Raw genomic sequence first — 27,982 nt, forward strand, 5'->3', positions numbered from 1 at the left:
TAGAAATAAGATTGCGTCCAATAGGATTTGAACCTATACCAAAGGTTTAGAAGACCTCTGTCCTATCCATTAGACAATGGACGCTTTTCTTTCGTATTTTATTCTTTCTTTTATTCTTTCTTTTATTTGTTGTCTTCTTCCGAGAAAAAACTGTTAGACCAAAACTCTTTTAGGAAATCAAAAAATCCAGATACAAATGGATGATGTATATATCATGCATATATCATTAAAGAAGGAGTATGGGGCCGGTAGTGGGAATCGAACCCGCAACCCCAAGGTTATGAGACTTATGAGCTACCAAACTGCTCTATACTCTTAAACTAAAGAGGGGTAACTAGTGGATAAAAGAGGGTTCGATACGTCCCTCTACCATATCTATACAAATAGAATAGTCCATTTATACAGAATGGTAAAGAGGGCTCCTCTATGATTATCAATTCCAGAAATCCATACAAATACGAAAGGGTATTTTATCCTTACCAACTGGATCTTGTTGCACCCGGTAATAAACATTCATAAACCATTTCTCGAAGTACGTGTCCGGATAGCCCAAAATGTCGATAGTTAGCTCTAGGTCTTCCGGTCAAAAAACAACGTCGATGAAGGCGTGTAGGTGCACTATTACGCGGTAGGGATTGCAATTTTTCTCGCATTTTCGTTTTTTCACTCAAACTCAAGGGAGAAACTTTGCTTCTTATCTTTTTTTTTAAAGATTGACGAATCAAATGATATTTCTGTTCTAATTTCTGCCGCTTCTTCTCCCTCTGAATCAAACTCTTTTTTGCCATAATGTGCCGTTGCTATTATTATCAAGTATACGGTTCTAATCCTAGATGGAAAAATAAATAGAAAAAGAAATTTAAGAAGGCGGATCCTCCCTCTCTATCAAGAGTAATGAACTAGGTGCTGATACAGTACAAAAAAACAAACTAAATTAACCAAACTTGCCTGATGTTGAGGCAATCAAGAAAGCTGCATAAGTGAATATATAACCCACGGAAAAGTGAGCTAATCCAACCAATCTTGCTTGCACAATGGAAAGAGCCACAGGCTTATCTCTCCAGCGAATTAAATTAGCTAAAGGTGTGCGTTCATGAGCCCATGCTAAAGTCTCAATTAATTCCTGCCAATACCCCCGCCAAGAAATTAAGAACATAAATCCAGTAGCCCAAACAAGATGTCCAAATAAGAACATCCAAGCCCATACCGATAAACTATTCATCCCAAAAGGATTATATCCATTGATAAGTTGTGAAGAGTTTAACCATAGGTAATCTCTTAACCATCCCATCAAATAAGTGGAGGATTCATTAAATTGTGAAACGTTGCCCTGCCATAATGTGATATGTTTCCAATGCCAATAAAAAGTAACCCACCCAATGGTATTTAACATCCAGAAAACTGCCAAATAAAATGCGTCCCAAGCAGAAATATCACAAGTACCGCCGCGCCCTGGGCCGTCACAAGGAAAACTATACCCAAAATCCTTTTTATCCGGCATTAATTTGGAACCGCGTGCGTCTAAAGCGCCCTTTACTAAAATCAATGTAGTTGTATGCAAACCTAGAGCAATAGCATGATGAACCAAGAAATCCCCAGGTCCTATTGTTAAGAAAAGCGAATTACTATTCTCATTAACAGCATTCAACCATCCGGGCAACCATAGGCTTCGACCCGCATTGAAAGCGGGGCCATTCGTTGAAGATAAGAGTATATCGAACCCATATGTCGTCTTGCCATGAGCAGATTGTATCCATTGGGCAAATATAGGTTCGATCAAGATTTGCTTTTCTGGAGTACCAAAAGCAAGCATGACGTCGTTATGAACATAAAGGCCCAAGGTATGGAATCCTAGAAAGAGGCTAGCCCAACTTAAATGAGATATGATAGCTTCTTTATGGTCTAACATTCTTGCCAATACATTATCCTCATTCTGTTCCGGATTGTAATCCCTAATGAAAAAAATAGCTCCATGAGCAAAAGCCCCTGTCATGATGAACCCCGCAATATATTGGTGATGAGTATATAAAGCAGCTTGAGTAGTAAAGTCTTGTGCTATGAATGCATAAGGAGGTAAAGAGTACATATGTTGAGCTACTAAGGAAGTAATAACCCCTAAAGAAGCTAGAGCAAGACCTAACTGAAAATGAATCGAATTGTTGATTGTGTCATAAAGGCCCTTATGCCCACGCCCTAATCGACCCCCCGGAGGAGTATGCGCTTCTAAAAGATCTTTAATACTGTGCCCAATTCCGAAGTTAGTTCGATACATGTGACCGGCAATGAGAAAAATAAATGCAATAGCTAAATGATGGTGAGCCATATCAGTCAGCCACAAACTTTGTGTTTGTGGATGGAATCCCCCAAGAAGAGTTAGAATGGCAGTTCCCGCTCCTTGAGCGGTACCAAATAAATGATTACTCGAATCAGGGTTTTGGGCATAAAGATTCCACTGACCCGTCAAAAGGGGTCCCAACCCCTGGGGATAGGGTAATACATCTAAGAAATTATTCCATCGAACGTACTCCCCCCTGGATGCGGGAATAGCAACATGAACTAAATGTCCTGTCCAAGCCAAAGAACTTACCCCGAAAAGTCCTGACAAATGATGATTGAGACGAGATTCCGCGTTTTTGAACCACGAAAGGCTTGGTTTCCATTTGGGTTGTAGATGTAACCAACTCGCTATTAAGGACAGCGTAGAAAGAAATAATAGAAAAAGAGCTCCAGTATAAAGATCTTCATTGGTGCGTAATCCTATTGTATACCACCACTGATAAACCCCAGAATAAGCAATATTCACTGGACCAGCAGCACCTCCTCGAGTAAAGGCTTCCACAGCGGGTTGACCAAAATGAGGATCCCAAATCGCATGAGCAATAGGTCTTACGTGTAAAGGATCCTGTATCCATGATTCAAAATTTCCTTGCCAAGCTACATGAAACAGATTTCCGGACGTCCATAGAAAGATTATTGCTAATTGCCCAAAGTGAGAAGCAAAAATGTTCTGATAAAGACGTTCTTCAGTAATATCATCATGACTTTCGAAATCATGTGCGGTAGCAATACCAAACCAAATACGACGAGTAGTGGGGTCCTGAGCTAAGCCTTGGCTAAACCTGGGAAATCTTAATTCCATAATGCCTTTCAAATCCTCCTAGCCACTATCCTACTGCAATAATTCTCGCTAAGAAGAATGCCCATGTCGTGGCAATTCCACCCAGAAGGTAATGGGTTACTCCTACAGCACGTCCTTGTATAATGCTCAAGGCTCTAGGCTGAGTAGCAGGAGCAACTTTTAATTTGTTATGAGCCCAAACGATAGATTCAATGAGTTCTTGCCAATAACCACGGCCGCTGAATAAAAACATTAAACTGAAGGCCCAGACAAAATGAGCACCTAAGAAAAAAAGACCATATGCAGATAATGAAGAACCATAAGACTGAATGACTTGCGATGCCTGTGCCCACAAGAAATCTCGAAGCCACCCATTAATCGTAATGGAACTCTGTGCAAAGTTTCCCCCTGTAATATGAGTTACCACCCCTTGATCACTTATGGTACCCCAAACATCCGACTGCATTTTCCAACTGAAATGGAAAATGACTACCGAAATTGCATTGTACATCCAGAATAAACCTAAGAAAACATGATCCCAAGCAGATACTTGACATGTTCCCCCTCGGCCAGGCCCATCGCAAGGAAAGCGAAAACCTAGATTTGCTTTATCGGGTATCAAACGGGAACTCCGAGCAAATAAAACACCTTTCAAAAGTATTAATACAGTCACATGTATGGTAAATGCATGAATGTGATGGACTAAAAAATCTGCGGTTCCTAATGGAATCGGTAACAAAGCCACTTTGCCACCTACTGCTACTAACTCGCCGCCTCCCCACGTTAAGCTAGTACTTGTTGTTGCACCAGGAGCTGTTACGCCAGGCGCAGTAGCATGGATATTTTGTACCCATTGAGCAAAGATAGGTTGTAATTGTATGGCGGTATCCGAAAACATATCTTGTGGACGGCCTAAAGCACTCATGGTATCATTATGAATGTACAAGCCAAAACTGTGAAAACCTAGAAATATACATACCCAGTTAAGGTGGGATATGATTGCATCGCGGTGTCTAAGGACGCGATCTAATAGATCGTTGTATCGAGTAGTTGGATCATAGTCTCTTACCATAAAAATTGCTGCATGTGCAGCAGCACCGACTATTAGAAATCCGCCAATCCACATGTGGTGTGTGAACAAGGAAAGTTGTGTACCATAGTCAGTAGCTAGGTATGGATAGGGAGGCATAGAATACATATGATGAGCTACAACAATGGTTGTAGAGCCTAGCATAGCTAGGTTAAGAGATAATTGAGCATGCCATGACGTTGTTAAGATTTCATAAAGACCCTTATGGCCTTGTCCTGTAAATGGGCCCTTGTGAGCCTCCAAAATATCTTTAAGTCCATGGCCAATACCCCAGTTGGTCCTATACATATGACCTGCGATTAGGAAAAGAATAGCAATAGCTAAATGATGGTGTGCAATATCGGTCAGCCAGAGACCACCGGTTACTGGATCTAGTCCTCCACGAAAAGTCAGAAATTCTGCGTATTTGGACCAATTTAAAGTGAAAAAAGGGGTTGCTCCTTCGGCAAAACTAGGATAAAGTTGAGCCAAAAGGTCCCGATTCAAGATAAATTCATGAGGAAGTGGTATCTCTTTAGGATCCACCCCAGCGTCAAGAAATTGGTTAATTGGTAAAGATACATGAATTTGGTGTCCCGCCCAAGAAAGAGACCCAAGTCCTAATAATCCCGCTAAGTGGTGATTCAACATGGATTCTACATCTTGGAACCAGGCCAATTTGGGAGCGGCTTTGTGATAATGGAACCAACCAGCAAAAAGCATTAACGCTGCAAAAACCAATGCACCAATTGCAGTACAATAGAGTTGTAATTCACTAGTTATTCCAGATGCTCGCCAAAGCTGAAAAAAACCAGAGGTTATTTGGATTCCTCGGAAACCCCCACCTACATCACCATTCAATATTTCTTGCCCTACTATAGGCCAAACTACCTGAGCACTGGGTCCAATGTGAGTAGGATCACTTAGCCATGCTTCATAATTGGAAAAACGGGCACCATGAAAGTACATGCCACTCAACCAAAGAAAGATAATGGAAAGTTGCCCGAAATGAGCACTAAAAACTTTTCTAGAAATCTCCTCCAAATCACCAGTATGACTATCGAAATCGTGAGCATCAGCATGTAGGTTCCAGATCCAAGTGGTAGTATCAGGGCCCTTAGCTAGTGTTCTTGAGAAATGGCCGGGTCTCGCCCATTCCTCAAAAGATGTTTTTACAGGATCCCTATCCACAACAATTTTTACTTCTGGTTCCGGCGAACGAATAATCATTAACTCCTCCTCTTTCCGGACAAGACATACAAAGAGACCCGCCAACTGTCTTTTTTTTTAGTGAATCTTTGAAAGATAGATTTTGAAAGATAGATTTTGAAAGATAGATATTGTGATTAGTTCTTTTCTTTACTATACTACCACCCTTCTTTTTTTTTAGTTATTCACTGGAGCAATTATATATTAAAGTCAATCCGAGGCAAGTGTTCGGATCTATTATGACATAAAGGTTAGGTGCCTAACGGACATTGTTTATCTTGAAAAAACAAATATTTCTCGGCGTAAGAAAAAATCTTTTTTATTTTAAATTTAAGAAACTAGTGTATTTTTTTTTAGGGCATAAGCTCCTATCTATATCTACTTTCCTTGAGCATAATATAGGGTTTTTTATTTTTTATTTGATTCTAAATTCCAAGATAACTCATTAGAATTATTAATAAGATGGTTCTAATATATTAGCAATATTTAGATTGGCCCCCTTTTTTTTATTCACTTTATTACTTCTATTCTAGACCCTATCCCTATGGTTTATTCTTATGAAATATCTTATAAAATAGAAGGTATAAGAAATGGATATAATGAAATTCTTGATTCGATCTTACGACCTAATTTATTTGATTAATGGATCAACAACCAAACCATCCATTTTAGGAAAAAAAAGGAGCATGGTCTTATTCAAATTCAAAGCGCTTCGTAATCTTCAACCAGTTTTGTGCTTCAATATAATTTCCCGGAGTAAGCGCTATAGCTTGTTTCCAATATTCAGCAGCTTGATCAAACCAAGCTTCCGCAATTTCCGAATCACCCTCTAGAATGGCCTGTTCTCCTCGGTCGGAATAGGCAGTTCCTTCCCTTAGAACCGTACTTGAGAGTTTCCTACCTCATACGGCTCAGAAATTGCTATCTTAATTTCCCCTATCTTAACTGAATTCGATTTATCAAAAATCGATCCAATTTGTTCTTGTGTTAAGCAGAAGAAATTAATTACCTAAGTTTCAAACCCTAATTTTTCTCAATAATTAGTTTGATCTTTTTTCCCACCTTCAGAAGAATGAAGCATAGATAGATATAGAGCCTTCGTTCAAATTTTCTGAAAGGTAACTATCCCGGTTTCATATATGAAATCTCTATAGAATCCTTGAAAAAGACTTTTTTCCATAAGAAAGAAAAAAGAACTTACTATCTTTGGGATCTGATACTACACCGCTGCTTAATCCCTTAGTGGATCGGCTCTATTACATAAGCGGATTCCTAAATTTTGCCCCATATCATGGGATAAGTAAGCAGTTTTTTTTAGTTGTATCGACCCAGTCGCTCACTAATTGATCTTTACGGTGCTTTCTCTATCAATTTGAGAAACTTTATCCATAGAGTAGTAGTATAGGCCATACTTTCTTCGTTTTTTGATTCTCGTGAAGTGTCCTTCCTTCCTACAGCTGATAGGGAAAAATCGTTGTTTTTACGATCCCTATGTAGAAAGCCCTTTTTTCCAGTATTTACTAGAAAATTTGATCCTCTCTTTTTTTGTCTTTCTATAGTGGAGATAGTCGCACGTAATGACAGATCACGGCCATATTATTAAAAGCTTGCGGTAAGAAGGGGTTTCGTTCTAGTGCCCGGAAATAATATTCCAAAGCCTTTGTATGCTCTCCATTGCTTGTGTGTATAAGGCCTATGTTATAGAGTATATAACTTCGATCATAGGGATCGATTTCTAGTCGCGTAGCTTCATAATAATTTTGCAAAGCTTCCGCATAATTTCCTTCGGATTGAGCCAACATCCGTTACGGTCGTTCATTCTATTCAAAAAATCTCCGTTCCAAAACCGTACATGAGGTTTTCATCTCATACGGCTCCTCCCTTCTGTACATAATAGTACTAAGCGAAATAATCTTAATCTATAGAATCAAAATAGAATTAGTCCCGTCTCATTATGAACCGAAAGGGGCTGGTATTTTTCCAAGAAATCTCTAGCCAACCTTCCCACAAGAGGTTTTTCTTAACACCAATGAATTCTATTAATGCTAGAGGAAAACGATAGCTCCAATAATTTCTTTGTTCTCAACGCCTCCTATTTAGAGGAATTAGCTACTTCAACGATCTTTGATGGTTATAGGGGTATCCAAAGTACAAACCTGATGGTTGTTTGTTATCCCAACCATTCTTCCCAGCCCTGATACCGATCAGGAAAGGGGTAATTTCTACCAAAGTTTTTCTCTTGTTGATTCCTATTTCTAGGTGTAGTGCTTTTCTCCCCTATGCTGCCTACGGATACTAATAGAGTGGCCTGTAATCCATACCATACCATATCCTGTAGGTGTAACCTTTCGCTCAATACTCAAATCTACAATTGAAGTATCTGAAGCCGCATCAATCGAGGATACACGACGGAAGGAATTGTTAGTTCGCCTCACCTTCCCGAAGCGTGGGTTTGCTTGCTTTACAAATTTGGTTCTCTCTATGCCAACCCCTTTTCTTTTTCCTAAGACTGAGGTATAGGTAGGTCTAAAAAAAAGCAAAAAAAAAAAGAGTCAAATCGCACCATCTCTATAATAAGTAAATGCCTTTTTTTCTCCTGAGGTTGTCGGAATTATTCGCAATAAAATATTGGCTATAATTGAGAAGGTCTTATCAATGAAATTTCCATTTACACGGGATCTAGGCATAATTCCCAAGCCATTCTATATAGAATTGTTTTCATTCCTTCACAAAATAACATAAAAACAAACACATTCGATTCTTATAATTATAAATAGATTGATCCATATGCTCTAAATCCATATGTTTTAAATGGATAAGAGAGATATGGATTTTCCGCTCAGCTCAAATTGTATCCTTTTCCTTCTGCTTGGACACGAAGAGATATGCAATATTTGACTAAGACTGGATTTCATTCCACTTTCCTATTTCTGAACAACAACTTATGTCATCAACTATTTCGTGTTTTCAAAGTTATTAATTGTCTCATACTCTATTTTTGATTTCAATGGTGTAGCGTATCTTATGCAAACGGAATTCTAAGGTTTCTTTATTTTATTATGCAATAAGAAGAATTCTTGCATTCTCTTTTTCTTTAGTTGCGGGAAAACCTAAATTAAAACTTTTATTTTATAGCGAGCGCAATTTCTAGTAAAAAATCCTGTATCCTTCCACCTAGATCAAAAGGAATTTTTCCAATAGAACTAGGGAACCCCCGAGCGGTTGCGGTTGTACCTGTACTGCAGGAATAAGAAAACTCGCTATTCACTCAGTTTATTTTCCATAATAAGTTATGTAGGAAAGATGGCCGAGCGGTTCAAGGCGTAGCATTGGAACTGCTATGTAGACTTTTGTTTACCGAGGGTTCGAATCCCTCTCTTTCCGTTTTTCTTAATTCATCAACGTTAAGGATCACAATGTATCAAATCAAATAGCAATTTATTCCAGTAATAATATCTTATATTATCTTATTTTTATTTAATAGAAATTAAAAATTCTCTATAGCAAATTACTGTGGTATGTAAACATAGAGGAAAAAAGCAAAAAGGATCCTAATCCTAGGGTTAATCAATTTTAGCTAGTTGATGGGAAAATACGAATTAATGGTAATGGTCTTAGGGCTATTTAGTTCGGGGAAAGGGGAAGGGGAAGAAAATTCTATGAACCTTTCCTTTTTTCATTAAGTTCAAGTCTGACGAGAGTAATATTCTACAACTAACAACTCATTTATTTTGAGACCGACCCACTTCCTATCTAGGATTTTATTTACTAGTCCTTTATATTCCAATGTGTCAATCGTCAAATGGCTTGGCAATTTCCCCGGGTCCGATGAAGCAATATAATTTTGAACCAGACCTTTTGATCTTTGGTTATCTTTCGTAGTAATAATATCTCGGGGTTTGCAACGAAAACTTGGTATATTGACTATACGGCCATTAACTAAAATATGTCTATGGTTGACTAATTGGCGGGCCCCAGGAATGGTTGAAGCCATACCCAATCGAAAAAGGATATTATCCAAACGCATTTCAAGTAATTGTAGTAAAACCTGGCCTGTTGACCTTTTTGCTTTTCCAGCGATATGTACATATCTAAGTAATTGTCGTTCTGTCAGACCATAATGAAAACGCAATTTCTGTTTTTCTTGAAGACGAATACGATATTGCTCCTTTTTCCCAGAATTGAATTTTTTTTTAAGATTACTTCCGGATTTAGGTGTTTTTCTAGTGAGTCCTGGTAAAGCTCCCAAACGGCGTATTTTTTTTAAACGAGGTCCTCGATAACGGGACATGAAGACTCCTTTTTTTTATTGAAATTTCATTTTACACAATTAATTTCATTGTATTTACATTACAGAATACATCGAAATTAAAACTGAATTAAACTACAGGATAAACAGAGTAAAATCAACTAAAGTACCACAAAAAATGGAATTTCATCAAAATCTGTATTTTTTGTATTTTTTGTATATATATTATTTATTTTATTGTTTTGTATCTAGCAAAATAGTAAGGTAAAAAACATAAAAGATCCTGGATTCTCCATTTAATTCGGAAAAAAAGAGATTCTTGTTCGTAGAACATCGATAGAGAAAAAAAAAGCCGACTATCGGATTTGAACCGATGACCCTCGCATTACAAATGCGATGCTCTAACCTCTGAGCTAAGTGGGCTTACATAACGGAAATAGTGTAACAAATAGAAATAGGTATAGTATAGGAAATCCGTAAAATCTCAGATATTAGTTATTACTCTTAGCTATTAACTAGTTCTAAATTTGAAGTTCTACTTATAAAAAAATACTAAATAAAAAAATACTAAAACTTCTTAAAGATAAAGTTAGCTTGATATGCTTAACTATAGGATATTTAAAAAGAAAATTATAGACTTTATGGGTATTTTCATTCGATCATTATAGACTTTATTATTTGTTAATAATTTGAGGATTAATATTTCACTAAGGGGAACATAAAGTCAGAGTAAATAAAATTGATAATTCTGATTAGAAAAAAAGAATAAATATCCAGCGTTATAGTATAATTTCGAATACTATAAAAAAGTAAGACGGGAGGTGGGGGAGATAAAAAGTTTTGGATATATTGATTCGGATTGAATTGCAAATACATCAAGGATAGAATCAATGTAATTCAGAATTGCAATAAGCAAGCGGGGTCTCTCAAATAGAGTCGAACTGAACTGCTAGACTACGTTGAGTGATGAACTCAATGATTCAAAAAAAAAACTAAGAGATGGATGAAATTACACAAGGAATCCTGGTCTCAAAGAAGAGGGAAGTGGGGATATGGCGAAATCGGTAGACGCTACGGACTTGATTGTATTGAGCCTTGGTATGGAAACCTGCTAAGTGGTAACTTCCAAATTCAGAGAAACCCTGGAATTAAAAAAGGGCAATCCTGAGCCAAATCCGTGTTTTGAGAAGGGATTCTCGAACTAGAATACAAAGGAAAAGGATAGGTGCAGAGACTCAATGGAAGCTGTTCTAACGAATCGAGTTAATTACGTTGTGTTGTTAGTGGAATTCCTTCTAATTCTAAATTAGAGAAAGAGGGGTTTTATACTTTATACATTTAATAAACACGTATAGATACTGACATAGCAAACGATTAATCACAGAACTCATATTATAATATAGGTTCTTTATCTTTTTTAAAATTTCAAAATAAAATTCGAAATGATTATGAAATAAAAAACTCATATCATAATTTTATTTTGAATTATTGTGAATCCACTCCATTCGAATATTGAATAATCAAATTCTTCAATTCAAATTCAAAGTTTTGAGAACTTTTAAAAAGAAAGTGGATTAATCGGACGAGGACAAAGAGAGAGTCCCATTCTACATGTCAATACTGACAACAATGAAATTTCTAGTAAAAGGAAAATCCGTCGACTTTTTAAGTTGTGAGGGTTCAAGTCCCTCTATCCCCAAATCCTCTTTTTTTTTCTTTTTATCAATGGGTTTAAGATTCATTAGCTTTCTCATTCTACTCTTTCACAAAGGAAAGGAATGCGAAGAGAACTCAATGGATCTTATCCTATTCATTGAATAGATTTCTTTTTTATTAGAGTATCGGCAAGAAATCTTGGTTATTCACTCTATTTTTAAGTATTATTTAAGTAAACCATGCACAATGCATAGGGCTACCCCCCCCCTTTCAAATTTTGAATTTGAAATACTTTAATTGATTTTTTAGTCCTTTTAATTGACATAGATACAAATACTCTACTAGGATGATGCACAAGAAAAGGTCAGGATAGCTCAGTTGGTAGAGCAGAGGACTGAAAATCCTCGTGTCACCAGTTCAAATCTGGTTCCTGGCAGAGAAAAAAAAAGATCCACCGAATAGGTATTGATCCAAATACCTCGAGATGGATTGTGATACATATTTATTAATAATATATAATATAGATAGAGTATGATTTATTCATCTAAGTGGATAAATCTATAATATAAATATAGAGGCACTTCTTTTTAGAGAAGTTTTAAAATATACCCTTTCTTTATGATAAGGAAGGGGGTGAGATTAGGTTCCCCTTTATTTTTTTGCGTTTCTTTATTTTGTATTCCACTATTCCGACGAATATTTTTTTAGTCTTGCTTATCTTTATCTTATCTTATTTTCCTAGTTGTGCTAAGTCATGTGCGCGATACAAAGTTCCTGGTAGAGAACTTCTTTGAGTCATCCTATTTTTCTGTTCATATGAAGGAAATTAATATGTGATTTTCAAAATAGGGGAATCCAAATGAAACCCTTTTTTGGCTCAGTCTATCTGGAATGCTTTTGTATAATAGGAATTAATTATAAATAGGTATTCCGTTTCATCTAGGAAAAGAACCTAAAAATATTCCTTGACTTGAATAAAATCTGGAGTTGTGTTGTATAAGTGAGCACGAATTTCTTATCATTCAATGAGCATCTTGTATTTCATAAAAATTGGGGGTTATATAGTCCTTACGTAAGGGCCAGCCTATCCAACTTTCAGGCATTAGGATACGTTTAAGGCGCGGATGATTATCATAAGAGATTCCCACCATATCATAAGATTCGCGTTCTTGAAAATCGGCACTTCTCCAAATCCAGAAGACAGACGGAATTCTAGGATTATCCTTTTGGGCAAAGACTTTTATGCAGACTTCTTCTGGATTATCTATACCGTATTGTATTCTTGTAAGATGATACACGCTAGCTAAAGATCCACCGGGTGCTACATCATAAGCACATTGGGAGCGTAAATAATTATAACCATATACATATAAAATGACAGCAATGGAATCCCAATCCCCTGCTTTTATTTGTAAAGTCTCTATTCCTCGGTGATCAAAGCCCAAAGATCTATGAACCACCTCATGTTTGACTAGCCAATTAGATAACCAACCCTGCTGCATTGTCTTCATCTCTCCCTCTTTGTATAAATATTTCCCATTTCGGATGCAAGTTTGAAAGATTGCTCTGCTTTTTCTTTTTCTACACAAAAGAGCCCCCCCCTCCTAATTCACTAATTTGTAGGAAGGTACTGGACTTTTGGATTTTAAAAAAGTTTCAGAAGATATATCTAATGTCGATGGTGATTGATAGAGCAATTCTTGCTCATAAGTTCCTGTATGAGTACTGCGCCTAACATAAAGCTTGTGACTGGTAGTAAAACATCTTTTTTTATTTTGAGATAGAGTTCGATCCTCAACTATTTCTCGCGATATCTTCTTACGAAGTTTTGTTAGGGCATCTATAACTGCCTCCGGTTTAGGAGGGCAGCCCGGCAAGTAGACATCCACAGGAATTAACTTATCAACTCCCCGAACAGTACTATAGGAATCCGTACTGAACATTCCCCCTGTAATAGTACAGGCTCCCATAGCAATGACGTATTTTGGTTCAGGCATTTGCTCGTATAATCTCACTAAAGACGGAGCCATTTTCATTGTTACCGTACCGGCTGTTAAAATTAGGTCTGCTTGCCTAGGACTTGATCTTGGTACCAATCCATAACGATCAAAATCGAATCGTGAACCTATTAATGAAGCAAATTCAATGAAACAACAACTGGTACCGTATAGAAGGGGCCATAAACTGGAGAGTCTTGACCAATTCGAAAGATCATTTAGTGTAGTTGAAATAACAGAATTGGAACTTGTTTGGTCAAGTAAGGGAAACTCAATCAAATTCATAACTGTCTCAATAGAATCTTTTCCTTCTTTTTTTTTGTCTAAATATTCAGTTAAGACCATTCCAAGGCTCCTTTTCGCCATGCATAAACTAAACCGACAACTAAGATAAGCACGAAAATCAAAGCTTCGATAAAAACGGATACACCCAATACGTCGAAACTCATTGCCCAAGGGTATAGAAAGACGGTTTCCACATCAAAAACAACAAAAACGAGCGCAAACATATAATAGCGTATTCGGAATTGTACCCAAGCCCCTCCCATGGGTTCTATACCCGATTCATAACTAGAAAGCTTCTCTGGTCCTTCACTAACCGGGGCTAAAAGCCCTGAAATCGAAAATGCCAAAATAGGAATAAGGCTTGCTATTATTAGAAATGTCCAAAAAATATCATATTCGTGAAGCAGAAACATAATGTACTCCCATTAATGTGGAATAGGCGGAACTTAAATTAGTCAATTCAATTCAGCATTGTCAATTTATCCAGAACTTCTCTCTTTTCCTCGGTGAAACAAGAATCTTTTTTGTTCAAACAAAAGCGCTTAGTTTAGCCTTTGTTTCCTCTGTGCTGCATCTTCTTTAAAGATTCATCCAATGGAATCCCAACTCCCTTTCTTTTGGATTTCCATTCTATTTAGATATGGTGTATGTAGATCTAATTCTTATATAAAGAAAACTTTATCGTTTCACTTTGTCTCGCTTTCTCTAGAATCTCTATAAAAAAAGAATAGCTCTATCCTTTATTTACTATTTAATAATAATAAGAGACTATTAAATAAAAATGAGAATACTACTAATTAGAATAATTAGAACCTAATTAAGATAGTAGGACTAATCTATGCAGTATAATGAGAAGTAATACTATAAAAATAAAAATAAAGAACTCTATTTCAGAACTATGAGACAGAATATTCTGTTTTCTTATTTACTCTTTACTTTATTTTTTCTATTTTTCGTTTTTCTTTTCCTGTCTGTATGATTTTGATTTTCGATGAATGAGCCTTTGGTAATGCTTTTATCTCTATTCTATGTCGCAGGCGCCTATCCAGTCTATAAACAAATACTAATGCGAAAATGAAAACTATACTAAACTAAAGAAAACATAGGATAGAGATCCTAAAATAGAAAAAAGGGCATATTAGGGCTATACGGATTCGAACCGTAGACCTTCTCGGTAAAACAGATCAAACGGATTATTATCGAAATGATTTGAACTGTTTCAAAGACCCAACATGCATTTTTTTGCATTGGGCTCTTTCATAAACTGATTTAAAGATCAGTTAGTCCACCATAGTTTTTCTTTACGGAAAGATAATGAGATGGCTCCCTGTGCTCTGATTGATTTTTTGTATTATGATCTATCTAGGAGCAATACCAAAGTGTTTCAAAGGAGGATTACCTTGACTTAGGTCTGCCTCTGGTCTAAATTAAATCAACCTAAGTGAAATGGAGTCTCTATCGTTCCACTGCAAGAGTTAACTATGAGACTTCATACACCTTAAAGTTCATAGAACGAAAAGAAGTTTTTTGGAGGCCCTTATCCTCATTACGCCTAGCATTTAGTGGGCTGGATATTTACCTTATCAACTAGCAAATCCATAAGGGTTCTATTTGATTAGGCACCTGAATTGGCACCTGAATCGGACTGAACCGACTGTTTGTCAGGCTACTGTTCTCCTATTCTCTCGAATCTATGAAGTAAGACATTGATTTTGCAATAAGATCGATTATGTTCATTGCATAATAAGCTCCTTTGAAAAGCATTGGCGCACGTGTAAACGAGTTGCTCTACCGAACTGAGCTATAGCCCTTATCAGAGATATCTTAACATATAGAGAATTTCTTGTCAAGATGAATATTTTCTAATGCCAGAGGATATCCCTTTGATCTGTATCTGTTTAGTATTTAGTTTAGTATTTAGTATATAACAGACCAATAACAGAGCGGTATTGCTTAGAAAAGGGATTCAATATATAATCGATCGAAGTAATGGGTCTTCCTTTGTGGTGATAAATTGCCTACTTAACTCAGTGGTTAGAGTATTGCTTTCATACGGCGGGAGTCATTGGTTCAAATCCAATAGTAGGTAAGTAGGTAGAAAAATTACTAGATAGCATTGGACTTACTTCGCTTCGCTATCTAATAACTTTTTCTACCCCTCTTCCCTTTTTCTTTGTATCAACTATAAACCACTGGATTGTCTTCAATTGGATGGGGGAATCCAATTGACAGCCTCGATTCGTATCCTAGCTCGTCTGAGAGCGAGCTTCGCTTCAACCAAATCTTTCGTACCCTCAGCTTTACTCAAGTTAGCTTCGGCTATTTCAAGTGCCTTTTGAGCTTCTTCCGGATCAATATCACTACCCAGTTCCGCATCATTTCCTAAAATGATGATCTCATTATTAACTATTCTCGCAAAACCGCTCCACAGAACCGCCGTTAACCATTGGTCGTTGAGGAGGCGTATTCTCAAAGGACCCATATCTACTGCTGTGTTAATAGGGGCGTGGTTTGGTAATACGCCAATTTGGCCACTATTCGTGGATAAAATGATTTCTTTCACTTCACAATCCCAAATAATTCGCTTAGGAGTCAGTACATAAAGATTTAATTTCATTTCTGCGATTTGTTCTCCTCTTCTAAGGTTATAGCTTTCGTGCTAGCTTCATCGATGTTACCCACCAAATAAAAAGCCTGTTCAGGTAGGCCGTCTAATTCTCCGGAAAGGATTAGTTGAAATCCCCTAATAGTTTCCGCAAGAGCAACATACTTTCCTGGAGAACCAGTAAAAACTTCTGCCACAAAGAACGGTTGTGATAAGAAACGCTCAATTTTTCTTGCTCTTGCTACAGTTAAACGATCCTCTTCCGATAATTCATCCAAGCCAAGAATTGCGATAATGTCCTGAAGTTCTTTGTAACGTTGTAAAGTTTCCTTAACTCTTTGCGCAGTTTCATAATGTTCGTTGCCAACGATCCGAGGCTGTAACATAGTTGATGTTGAATCTAAAGGATCTACTGCTGGATAAATACCCTTGGAAGCTAATCCTCTGGAAAGTACGGTAGTAGCATCCAAATGTGCAAATGTTGTGGCAGGGGCAGGGTCGGTCAAATCGTCCGCAGGTACATAAACTGCTTGAATCGAAGTTATAGATCCCTTTTTAGTAGAAGCAATTCTTTCTTGCAAAGAACCCATTTCTGTACTAAGAGTAGGTTGATAACCCACTGCGGAGGGCATTCTCCCTAATAAAGCGGATACCTCTGATCCTGCTTGAACAAAACGAAAGATATTATCGATAAATAAAAGCACGTCTTGCTTATTAACATCTCGGAAATATTCTGCCATAGTTAGGGCAGTTAAACCAACTCTCATACGAGCTCCCGGTGGTTCATTCATTTGGCCATAGACTAGAGCTACCTTTGATTCTTCAATATTTTTTTCATTAATTACTCCGGATTCCTTCATTTCCATATAAAGATCATTTCCTTCACGAGTCCGTTCCCCTACTCCACCGAATACGGATACGCCCCCATGAGCTTTAGCAATGTTATTGATTAATTCCATGATCAGTACTGTTTTACCTACTCCAGCCCCCCCAAATAGTCCTATTTTTCCTCCACGTCGATAAGGAGCTAAAAGATCGACGACCTTAATACCTGTTTCAAAGATGGATAATTTCGTATCTAACTCGATAAAGGCAGGCGCAGATCTATGAATAGGGAACGTTGCACTACTATCTACAGGACCCAAATTGTCAACAGGCTCCCCAAGAACGTTGAAAATTCGTCCGAGAGTAGCTCCACCGACCGGAACACTGAGAGGAGCTCCCGTGTCAATCACTTCCATTCCTCTCATCAACCCGTCCGTAGCACTCATAGCTACAGCTCTAACTCGATTATTTCCTAATAATTGTTGTACCTCACAAGTCACATTAATTTGCTTATCGGCAGTGTCTCTACTCTGGACTACTAAAGCGTTATAAATATAAGGTAACTTGCCCGGGGGAAAAGTGACATCCAGCACGGGTCCAATAATTTGATCGATACGACCTGTACTTTTTTCTTCACTTGTGGAAACCCCGGGACGAGAAGTAGTAGGATTGGTTCTCATAATTATCACATAATTAAAAAAAAGGAATTTGTCGAAATTTTTCTTTTTTTATTGTTGAATAATGCCAAATCAAATCAAAAAAAATCCAAAAGTAAAAAGGAAATGAATTAGTTAATTCAATAAGAGAGAAAAGGGGACCAGGACTTGATTTCGTTGCCCAAGCGAATCCCATTCAATCGTTTACTCATGGAATGAGTCCGTTGGAAAGTTCAATCAATCTTTTTTTCATATACATTTTGCCTTTTGTGGAGGATCTGTGCCTACTCTACTTTCCTATCTAGGACTTCGATATACAAAATATATACTACTGTGAAGCATAGATTGCTGTCAACAAAGAATTTTATTAGTATTTAGTTAGGTATTTGCATTCCAAATAAGAAAAGAGACCTATTAAGAACTTGTAAAATAAGGATTAGGGATTAATTTGGGTTGCGCTATACCTATCAAAGAGTATACAATAATGATGGATTTGGTAAATCAAATCCATGGTTTAATAACGAACCGTGTTAACTTACCATAACAACAACTCAATTCCTATCGAATTCCTATAGTGGAATTCCTATAGGATAGAACATACACAGGGTGTACGCATTATATATGAATGAAACATATTCATTAACCTAAGCATGCCCTCAATTTTCTTTAATGAGTTGATATTATATTAATTGAATATCCTTTTTGTTTTACGAGATTTTTGCTAAAGTTTCATTTACGCCTAATTAACATCGAGTAGACCCTGTTATTGTGAGAATTCTTAATTCAAGAGTTGTAGGGAGGGACTTATGTCACCACAAACAGAAACTAAAGCAGGTGTTGGATTTCAAGCTGGTGTTAAAGATTATAAATTGACTTACTACACCCCAGAGTATGAAACTAAGGATACTGATATCTTGGCAGCATTCCGAGTAAGTCCTCAGCCTGGGGTTCCGCCCGAAGAAGCAGGGGCTGCAGTAGCTGCCGAATCTTCTACTGGTACATGGACAACTGTTTGGACTGATGGACTTACCAGTCTTGATCGTTACAAAGGACGATGCTATCACATCGAGCCTGTTGCTGGGGAAGACAGCCAATGGATCTGTTATGTAGCTTATCCATTAGACCTATTTGAGGAGGGTTCCGTTACTAACATGTTTACTTCCATTGTGGGTAACGTATTTGGGTTCAAAGCCCTACGTGCTCTACGTTTGGAGGATCTACGAATTCCCCCTACTTATTCAAAAACTTTCCAAGGCCCGCCTCATGGTATCCAAGTTGAAAGAGATAAGTTGAACAAGTATGGCCGTCCTTTATTGGGATGTACTATTAAACCAAAATTGGGATTATCCGCAAAAAATTATGGTAGAGCGTGTTATGAGTGTCTACGTGGTGGACTTGATTTTACCAAAGATGATGAAAACGTAAACTCACAACCATTTATGCGCTGGAGAGACCGTTTTGTCTTTTGTGCCGAAGCTATTTATAAATCACAGGCCGAAACCGGTGAAATCAAGGGGCATTACTTGAATGCGACTGCGGGTACATGTGAAGAAATGATTAAGAGAGCTGTATTTGCGAGAGAATTAGGGGTTCCTATTGTAATGCATGACTACTTAACCGGGGGATTCACCGCAAATACTACTTTGGCTCACTATTGCCGCGACAATGGCTTACTTCTTCACATTCACCGTGCAATGCATGCAGTTATTGATAGACAGAAAAATCATGGTATGCATTTCCGTGTATTAGCTAAAGCATTGCGTATGTCTGGGGGAGATCATATCCACTCCGGTACAGTAGTAGGTAAGTTAGAAGGGGAACGCGAAATGACTTTAGGTTTTGTTGATTTATTGCGCGATGATTTTATTGAAAAAGATCGTGCTCGCGGTATCTTTTTCACTCAGGACTGGGTATCCATGCCAGGTGTTATACCGGTAGCTTCAGGTGGTATTCATGTTTGGCATATGCCAGCTCTGACCGAAATCTTTGGGGACGATTCTGTATTACAATTTGGTGGAGGAACTTTAGGACATCCTTGGGGGAATGCACCTGGTGCAGCAGCTAATCGAGTGGCTTTAGAAGCTTGTGTACAAGCTCGTAACGAAGGGCGTGATCTTGCTCGCGAAGGTAATGAAATTATCCGAGCAGCTTGCAAATGGAGTCCTGAACTAGCCGCAGCTTGTGAAGTATGGAAGGCGATCAAATTCGAGTTCGAGCCGGTAGATACTATCGATAAGAAGGTCTAAAAAAAAATAAACGAAATAAAAAGAGAAAAAAATAAGTTATGAAATGCAGTAATTCTTCTTTATTCTTCTAATTGATTGCAATTAAACTCGGCTCAATCTTTTTTTTTATAAAAAAGATTGAGCCGAATAAAAATAGATCATGATATGATCATGAGACTTGACAAATCGAGATTCGTCTATTCTATATATCTAGAATATATATATATATTAAGGTATAATACAATAAAGAAATAAAAAGAAAATAATAAAATATAGTAGTATCATATGATAATGGAATCAAATACGCAGTATTTACAGAAAAAAGTCTTCGTTTATTGGGAAAGAATCAATATACTTTTAATGTCGAATCGGGATTCACTAAGACAGAAATAAAGCATTGGTTCAAACTCTTCTTTGGATTAAGGTGGTAGCTGTGAATAGCCATCGACTACCTGGAAAAGGTAGAAGAATAGGACCTATTCTGGGCCGTACAATGCATTACAGACGTATGATCATTACCCTTCAACCGGGTTATTCTATTCCACTTCTAGATAGAGAAAAAAACTAAAGGAGAATGAATGAAAAAAGACATAGTTTGGAAGTTAGACCTTTTTATAAGACTCTCTTTCAATTTCAAAAAAGAGGACGTTTGAAACTTTTAACAGGCGTAATCGTGAGTCAACATGCTAGAACTAGATAAGGAAGTTTTCTATAACCTTAATAAAAAGGATAAAAAGGTAGTTTTAGTTTATGACTCCGATCAAGAGCGAGAAATCCTTGATTTGGGATTGGACATAGAACCTGGACCCATCGGAGAGACGTTGAAAGGAGCGTATCCTGATGGTAAGAATTATACTTTCGTGGAAATACAGCGCTATAGACTTCAGTGTGGTAGAGTAGACGTTTTGTTCCTAATTTTTCTGGACCAAACCTCCGCTCCGACCCAACGATACAATGAATTTTTTCTGTTCATATTCATAAATAAAAAAGATTAGGAATCGCAATGCTACTATATGCGTCCAGAGCAGTATTTTGAATACTATTCTTCTATAATCCATTATTGCGCGGGGTCTTACTAACAGGACTTCGCGGCACAGGACGGGTCTTCGTCGAAAAGCTAACACCACCCGGCATTTTCATACCCTTTCTTTGGGTGGTATATCGCCTTTAAAAGTCTAAGAGGGTAGTAGGGGGGATCTTAAGAGGGTAGTAGGGGATCTTAAGAGGGTAGTAGGGGATCTATAGTAGGTAAGATAATTTGCCCTTTGATTTTGATTGAATATACTATTTTTCTGCCTTTACCACGCATTATTGTATGCGCTTCTAGAGAAGTATGTATGCAGGAAGTAAATTCTAGTCGCTTTCTTTTGAATCCAATTTCAAATTAGATTAGAAAGATAGAAAGGCCATGAGGATGGGAAAATAAAAAAAATCTTTTTAATTAGTTCTCCTTTTTTGGAATTTTCTTATTATCCTTATCATTTTTTTTACAGAATATTTTGCAAACTAAAAAAATACAATAGTCAATATTCCTTATAATAGATATACTTAATTATATCATAAGAATCTTAAGATATTTTTCGACTAGATAGAAATAGTAAATTTGAATTGAGACACCTATTCCATGACGGATTTAAACTTACCTTCTATTTTCGTGCCTTTAGTAGGCTTAGTATTTCCGGCAATTGCAATGACTTCTTTATTTCTTTATGTGCAAAAAAAAAAGATTGTCTAGTATTTTTTAGTGTAAGTAATATAATATGGTAGGGTATGTGACTTTTTCTACACACACTTTCTACACACAAATGAAAAACGGCTATGGATGCAGATATAGGCTACGAGCATAAATGCATGAATATGCAGAGCTTGGTATAGCGAGTTTTTTTTTATTTATTTTAATTGAATCAACGAATATTTTTTGAATAGAAAGTCAATGTATCTAACCTATTATTTCACAGGAGTACTAGTTGCTGAAGGCGATTTCAGAATCAAAAAAAGTAAAGGCAAAATTATTTAGCTTATTCTCTCAATTTCAATCGACCGCTGCTGGATTTAGTATATCTAATATGAATTGGCGATCAGAACACATATGGGTAGAACTTCTAAAAGGTTCTCGAAAAAGGAGTAATTTTTTCTGGGCCTGTATTCTTTTTCTAGGTTCACTAGGATTCTTATTGGTTGGGACTTCCAGTTATCTTGGTAAGAATATTATATCTATACTTCCATCTCAAGAAATTCTTTTTTTTCCGCAGGGGGTCGTGATGTCTTTCTACGGAATCGCAGGCCTATTCATTAGCTCCTACCTGTGGTGTACTATTTTGTGGAATGTAGGTAGTGGTTATGACCGATTCGATAGAAAAGAGGGAATAGTTTGCATTTTTCGTTGGGGATTCCCTGGAATAAAACGTCGCGTCTTCCTTCGATTCCTTATGCGGGATATCCAATCAATTAGAATTCAGGTTAAAGAGGGTCTTTATCCTCGTCGTATTCTTTATATGGAAATCCGGGGCCAGGGGATCATTCCCTTGACTCGTACTGATGATAAGTTTTTTACTCCACGAGAAATTGAACAAAAAGCTGCCGAATTGGCCTATTTCTTGCGCGTACCAATTGAAGTATTTTGAGGTATCTTTTTTGAACTGAATTGAATGAAGAAAAGATAAATTGGAAGAAGAAAAGTTTTCTCAACATGGGGAGGAAGTCCCTTCGAAATTGGATTTGTTATTGTAAGGGGATTTTTAAGTATTTATCTAAAGGAAGGAACAAACGAGGATAAGATAAAATTATTTTAAATTTTTTTTGTCGAAGTTAGATATATTGCATACTATTCTTCTCTTCCATTTTCACCCGAAAGGGCTTTTTTTATTCTATTTCACTATTTCATTCCATCTAGATCTAAGAAAGAACCCAATGCACTGAAATTCCACTAATATACAAAAAAGAAGAATAGATACAGGGTATCAAACCTATAGAGTTTTTGCTTCAAAGAAATAGAAATATCATGAAATAGAAATATCATCATATAGAGTCAGGGAATGGAATAGAGTCAGCGAATGAAGCATATTCATTAACAACTCCATTTACAGATCAAAAATGAAAAAAAAGAAAGCATTGCCTTCTTTACTATATCTTGTATTTATCGTACTTTTGCCTTGGGGGGTCTCTTCCTCATTTAACAAATGTCTGGAACTTTGGATTAAGAATTGGTGGAATACCAGGCAATCCGAAACTCTCTTAACTGATATTCAAGAGAAAAGGATTCTAGAAAGATTCATAGAATTAGAAGAACTTTCTCTCTTGGACGAGATGATAAAAGGGAAACTAAAGACACATGTACAAAAACCTCCTACAGGAATACACAAGGAAATAATACAATGGGTCAAAATAAATAATGAGGATCATCTCCATATCATTTTGCATTTCTCGACAAATATAATCTGTTTGGCTATTCTAAGTGGTTCTTTTTTTCTGGGTAAAGAGGAACTTGTCATTTTGAATTCTTGGGTTCAGGAATTCTTCTATAATTTAAATGACTCAATAAAAGCTTTTTTTATTCTTTTAGTTACTGATTTTTTTGTTGGATTTCACTCCACCCGTGGTTGGGAACTAGTAATTCGTTGGGTCTATAACGATTTTGGATGGGCTCCTAATGAGCTTATTTTCACTATTTTTGTTTGTAGTTTTCCAGTAATTCTAGATACATGTTTGAAATTTTGGGTCTTTTTTTGTTTAAACCGTCTATCTCCTTCGCTTGTAGTCATTTATCATTCAATTAGTGAAGCATAAATTCATTTGATCTCCCGATATTAATATTAATCAAATTAGCATCTTTCTTTAGAAAGAAAGCCCTTTTCCATTTTACCAAAATTCTTTCTATTTATACCTGCTTTAAGGTATTCATCATTGCAGTACAACTGTTGCAGTAGAATGCCAACAAATTCGTGTATAGGGAACTAGATTAGCTTAGCTACCTATCTAATTTATTGTAGAAATTCTGGGATCTGTGATTGGACATGGAAAATAGAAATACTTTTTCTTGGGTAAAGGAACAGATAACTCGATCGATTTCTGTATCGATCATGATATACGTAATAACTCGGACATCTATTTCAAATGCATATCCCATTTTTGCGCAGCAGGGTTATGAAAACCCACGAGAAGCAACTGGGCGAATTGTATGTGCCAATTGCCATTTAGCTAGCAAGCCCGTCGATATTGAAGTTCCCCAAGCTGTGCTTCCCGATACTGTATTTGAAGCAGTTCTTCGAATTCCTTATGATATGCAATTGAAACAAGTTCTTGCTAATGGAAAAAAGGGAGGGTTGAATGTAGGTGCTGTTCTTATTTTGCCCGAGGGATTTGAATTAGCGCCGCCCGACCGTATTTCCCCTGAGTTAAAAGAAAAGATAGGAAATCTTGCTTTTCAGAGTTATCGTCCCGATAAAAAAAATATTCTTGTGATAGGCCCTGTTCCCGGTAAGAAATATAGTGAAATTGTCTTTCCCATTCTTTCCCCTGATCCTGCTACGAAGAAAGATGCTCATTTCTTAAAATATCCTATATATGTAGGGGGAAACCGAGGAAGAGGACAGATCTATCCTGATGGTAGCAAGAGTAACAATACAGTCTATAATGCTACGTCAACAGGTATAGTAAGAAAAATACTACGTAAAGAAAAAGGGGGGTATGAAATATCCATAGTTGATGCATCAGATGGACGCCAAGTGATTGATATTATACCTCCCGGACCAGAACTTCTTGTTTCAGAGGGGGAATCCATCAAGATTGATCAACCATTAACAAGCAATCCTAATGTGGGAGGTTTTGGTCAGGGGGACGCAGAAATCGTGCTTCAGGATCCATTACGTGTCCAAGGCCTTTTGTTCTTCTTCGCATCCGTTATTTTGGCACAAGTTTTTTTGGTTCTCAAAAAGAAACAGTTTGAAAAGGTTCAATTGTACGAAATGAATTTCTAGGTCCCGGAATTTCTTACCATCAAGTTGGTAAAAAGCCTCGATTTATTGGCAATTGCTAGAATTATCTATGATCTTTTTTGGAAATCCTTTTTTTGTTTAGACTTTTTTTTGTTTACGAGATGTCTGGAATTCCTTATTTATATCTCATGCAAAAGAAGAGAATCCAAGGCAAAGGCGAGAACAATAAAATTTAAATTTCTTTCGAGGGATTGCAGGTCTTCTTAATCGTCTATTCGGCACAAGAAAAAGGCTTTTTCTTGTGCCGATTCTTCTTGTATCAAAATAAGAATCCTTTTTCTTCCTAATTCGTCAAAGATTACTTTACTATTTCTTCTTTATTCGGGTCTGTCTCTTGGGCCTCTTTTTCTTTTGCTTAGGTTTAGCCGAGGTAGTGGACAAACAGAGGGGAAGAAAATATGGCGGGGGACAAATTTCTTGTGATTGTAAGCAAATAGAATTGCTTGGCTTGTTTAATTAAGTTTAACTTCAAACTTACAGAAATTTTGCAAAAAAAAGTAAACTCTTCCATTGAAGGTTTTTTTTTTATTTTTAGGCTAGTTGAATAGTTTTGATTAAGGTTTTATTAGTTTATTACTCGAAACTAAATCAAGGATTTTCAGGATACTTCCTTTGTGGAATAAGATATTGGATCCTCGAGTGATCTCTTTTTCTTGTTGCTTCATAAGAGTGAATCGAATAGATTCAATTCGCGTTATAAGAGTAAAAATTCCGCGGGTCCTTTCCGCTCTAATCAGATAAAGGGGGTAAGGACCCGCTAAGCTCCTACTTTTTCATGTTTACAATCTGGTCCCTCCGATTACTATAGAGATGAACCCAATCCAGAATATGAACCATAAAAGAAAACACCTACTAAACCAATCACAGGAATACCAGCTACAGTACCTATCAGCCAAAGAGGAATTCTTCCAGTAGTATCGGCCATTTCCCCTACTTTCCTCCACATTTTATCAATTGGTCATGCTAGAGACAAAAACAGTCATGGGTAGTTATAAGGATGGTATCTTTCCAAATGGGATAAGAGAATTCTTATTAGTCTCTTTCTTTCTCTCAATTGAAGAAGTAATTGGAAAATAAAACAGCAAGTACAAAAATGAGTAATAAACCCCAGTATAGACTGGTACGATTCAATTCAACATTTTGTTCATTCGGGTTTGATTGTGTCATAGTTCTATAGTTGGAATTTGGTTTATCGTTGGATGAACTGCATTGCTGATATTGATCCCAAGAAAAAAACAGTAGGTACAGCTAGTCCGTGAATAGCCAGCCATCGCACTGTAAAAATAGGATAGGTTCGATCTATGGTCATTGAGGGCCTCCTAAAAGGATCTACTAAATTCATCGAGTTGTTCTAAAGAATCAAAACGGTCGGTTATTAACGGAATTCCTTGTCGGCTTTCCGTGAAATATTCGTTTGGCCTAGGACTTCCAAACACGTCATAAGCTAAACCCGTACTGACAAATAACCAACCCGCAATGAATAGGGAAGGTATAGTAATGCTATGAATAACCCAGTATCGAATACTGGTAATAATATCAGCAAAAGAACGTTCTCCCGTGCTTCCAGACATGCTGAACTCCCAAAATTTTTGTACATTCAAAAAAGGAATTGATTCCGTAAAAGATGGGATCAACCAGTAAATAGAAAATTACTGATATTTCATCCTTGTGAGATTGTCAATTTTGTACCAAAGGTGTATTTTGAGTATACCGAATTAGTATAGCTATCCTTCCTATGGCACAGCAATCTGGTTTTGCCTGGTTCCGAAACATAATTACTTTTTTTTGTCTATAGGTAAGCTATATGTTATTCAAGGCGTCAATAGAAAACCCCTTTTTTGTAGGTTCTATTTATTTTCCTTGGCTTCGGAATAATAGAGTAATTCGGAATAGCAGCCAAAATCTTGGGAAAATCTAAGTTAATGATCAATAGGTTTGGATAAATAATTTAGGAAGGATATTCTCATACTGACACAATACAAGGACAAGTATATATATGTGAAATTTATCCTTTCATAATTCGTAATTAATCCTTGTCTTGTTTGTTGGATTAGGTCTAACTTTCTTGACCAAACTGCGAGCGTGGAACTTTACGAGATGAAATAGGGAAAGACAGAAGATAGAATAGAACTTAAAAGGATAATTGAAGTGACTCGTCTTCGAATCTACTTTGGTTGGAGTTCGAAAAAGGAATAAAAATAAAGTAAATTCAAGGAAGAGCTTTCTTTTTTTTTTAACAGACCCTCGGGAGGTCGTGGAATGCTTTTCTTCTCCTCTTATTCCATATAGAATACAATCAGTTAAAATTAAAATAAGAAGGAATAGGGGAATATTCGATCGTTCAGTCCAAAAAGAGGGTCCTATTGAAAAAGAAATTATCCAAAATAGAAAGAAGTTTTTTTTTCAAATTCAATTGTTTATTTATCTCTTATTCCGAAATTTCCCTGAAAATCCAATTTCATTTTTTCATTCAATGGGGTTATATGATCTAGTTCTTAATATTATTACTTTACTCAATTGAAAAATTCCATAACAAATCTCTTGATTCGAAATTAGGGACTCATGTATCATCTGATGAATCCACTTTCTTTTACACTTCTGTATCTCACTCTATCTTGTTTTTTAGTATTATCTAAAATAACTGATGAATTATGAATTTTCCATAACTTAGGTAAATGCTTTACCAACATATGTAGTGTAGTAAAAAAAAATAAATGGAATTTAACTCTTTCATGCTTACTTTAACTAGTTATTTCGGTTTTCTACTGGCTGCTTTAACTATAACCCCAGCTCTATTTATTGGCTTGAACAAGATACGTCTTATTTGAATTGACTGAATAATAATAATTCAGAAAAGCAAAATCTTTCTTTGGGATTCCTGATATTCTACGACTCTTTTCCAGACTAATTAGGAATTCTTTTCTTGGTCATTGAGATTCGTGGATAATTTAGAGTACTATTTAGGGATAGATCGTACCTCTTTTTTTATCCCCCCGAACAAATCGAAATGATTGAAGTTTTTCTATTTGGAATCGTCTTAGGCCTAATTCCTATTACTTTAGCGGGATTATTCGTGACTGCGTATTTGCAATAC

General features: G+C 36.7%; 3 protein-coding genes and 4 non-coding genes across 7 annotated transcripts; 2 read left to right on the forward strand and 5 right to left on the reverse strand.

Annotated features, from left to right (window-relative positions):
* Positions 1-12: 12 nt before the first annotated feature.
* On the reverse strand, positions 13-84 carry TRNAR-UCU. The gene has a single exon. It is a non-coding gene; the product is annotated as a tRNA-Arg (tRNA).
* Positions 85-89: 5 nt separating this feature from the next.
* On the reverse strand, positions 90-3,506 carry LOC123420285 (photosystem I P700 chlorophyll a apoprotein A2). Its single transcript, XM_045107314.1, has one exon. It carries the CDS (start codon positions 3,137-3,139, stop codon positions 935-937), a length of 2,205 nt encoding a protein of 734 aa, XP_044963249.1. The 5' UTR covers positions 3,140-3,506; the 3' UTR covers positions 90-934.
* A 2,212-nt stretch (positions 3,507-5,718) lies between these two features.
* LOC123420290 (photosystem I assembly protein Ycf3) lies at positions 5,719-8,401 on the reverse strand. The gene is made up of 3 exons (XM_045107318.1): positions 7,960-8,401; positions 6,973-7,200; positions 5,719-6,249 (listed from the first exon to the last, which is right to left on the reverse strand). The coding sequence occupies exons 1-3, from the start codon at positions 8,081-8,083 to the stop codon at positions 6,089-6,091; spliced, it is 513 nt and encodes a 170-aa protein (XP_044963253.1). The 5' UTR covers positions 8,084-8,401; the 3' UTR covers positions 5,719-6,088.
* Positions 8,402-8,693: 292 nt separating this feature from the next.
* On the forward strand, positions 8,694-8,780 carry TRNAS-GGA. The gene has a single exon. It is a non-coding gene; the product is annotated as a tRNA-Ser (tRNA).
* Positions 8,781-9,995: 1,215 nt separating this feature from the next.
* Positions 9,996-10,068, reverse strand: TRNAT-UGU. The gene has a single exon. It is a non-coding gene; the product is annotated as a tRNA-Thr (tRNA).
* Positions 10,069-11,664: 1,596 nt separating this feature from the next.
* Positions 11,665-11,737, forward strand: TRNAF-GAA. Its single transcript has one exon. It is a non-coding gene; the product is annotated as a tRNA-Phe (tRNA).
* Positions 11,738-14,757: 3,020 nt separating this feature from the next.
* LOC123420287 (ATP synthase subunit beta, chloroplastic) lies at positions 14,758-18,074 on the reverse strand. The gene has a single exon (XM_045107316.1). The coding sequence runs from the start codon at positions 17,691-17,693 to the stop codon at positions 16,197-16,199; it is 1,497 nt and encodes a 498-aa protein (XP_044963251.1). The 5' UTR covers positions 17,694-18,074; the 3' UTR covers positions 14,758-16,196.
* Between the last annotated feature and the right edge of the window lie 9,908 nt (positions 18,075-27,982).

The sequence above is a fragment of the Hordeum vulgare genome, unplaced genomic scaffold, assembly GCF_904849725.1.
Source record: "Hordeum vulgare subsp. vulgare unplaced genomic scaffold, MorexV3_pseudomolecules_assembly, whole genome shotgun sequence".
Taxonomy (NCBI): domain Eukaryota; kingdom Viridiplantae; phylum Streptophyta; class Magnoliopsida; order Poales; family Poaceae; genus Hordeum; species Hordeum vulgare.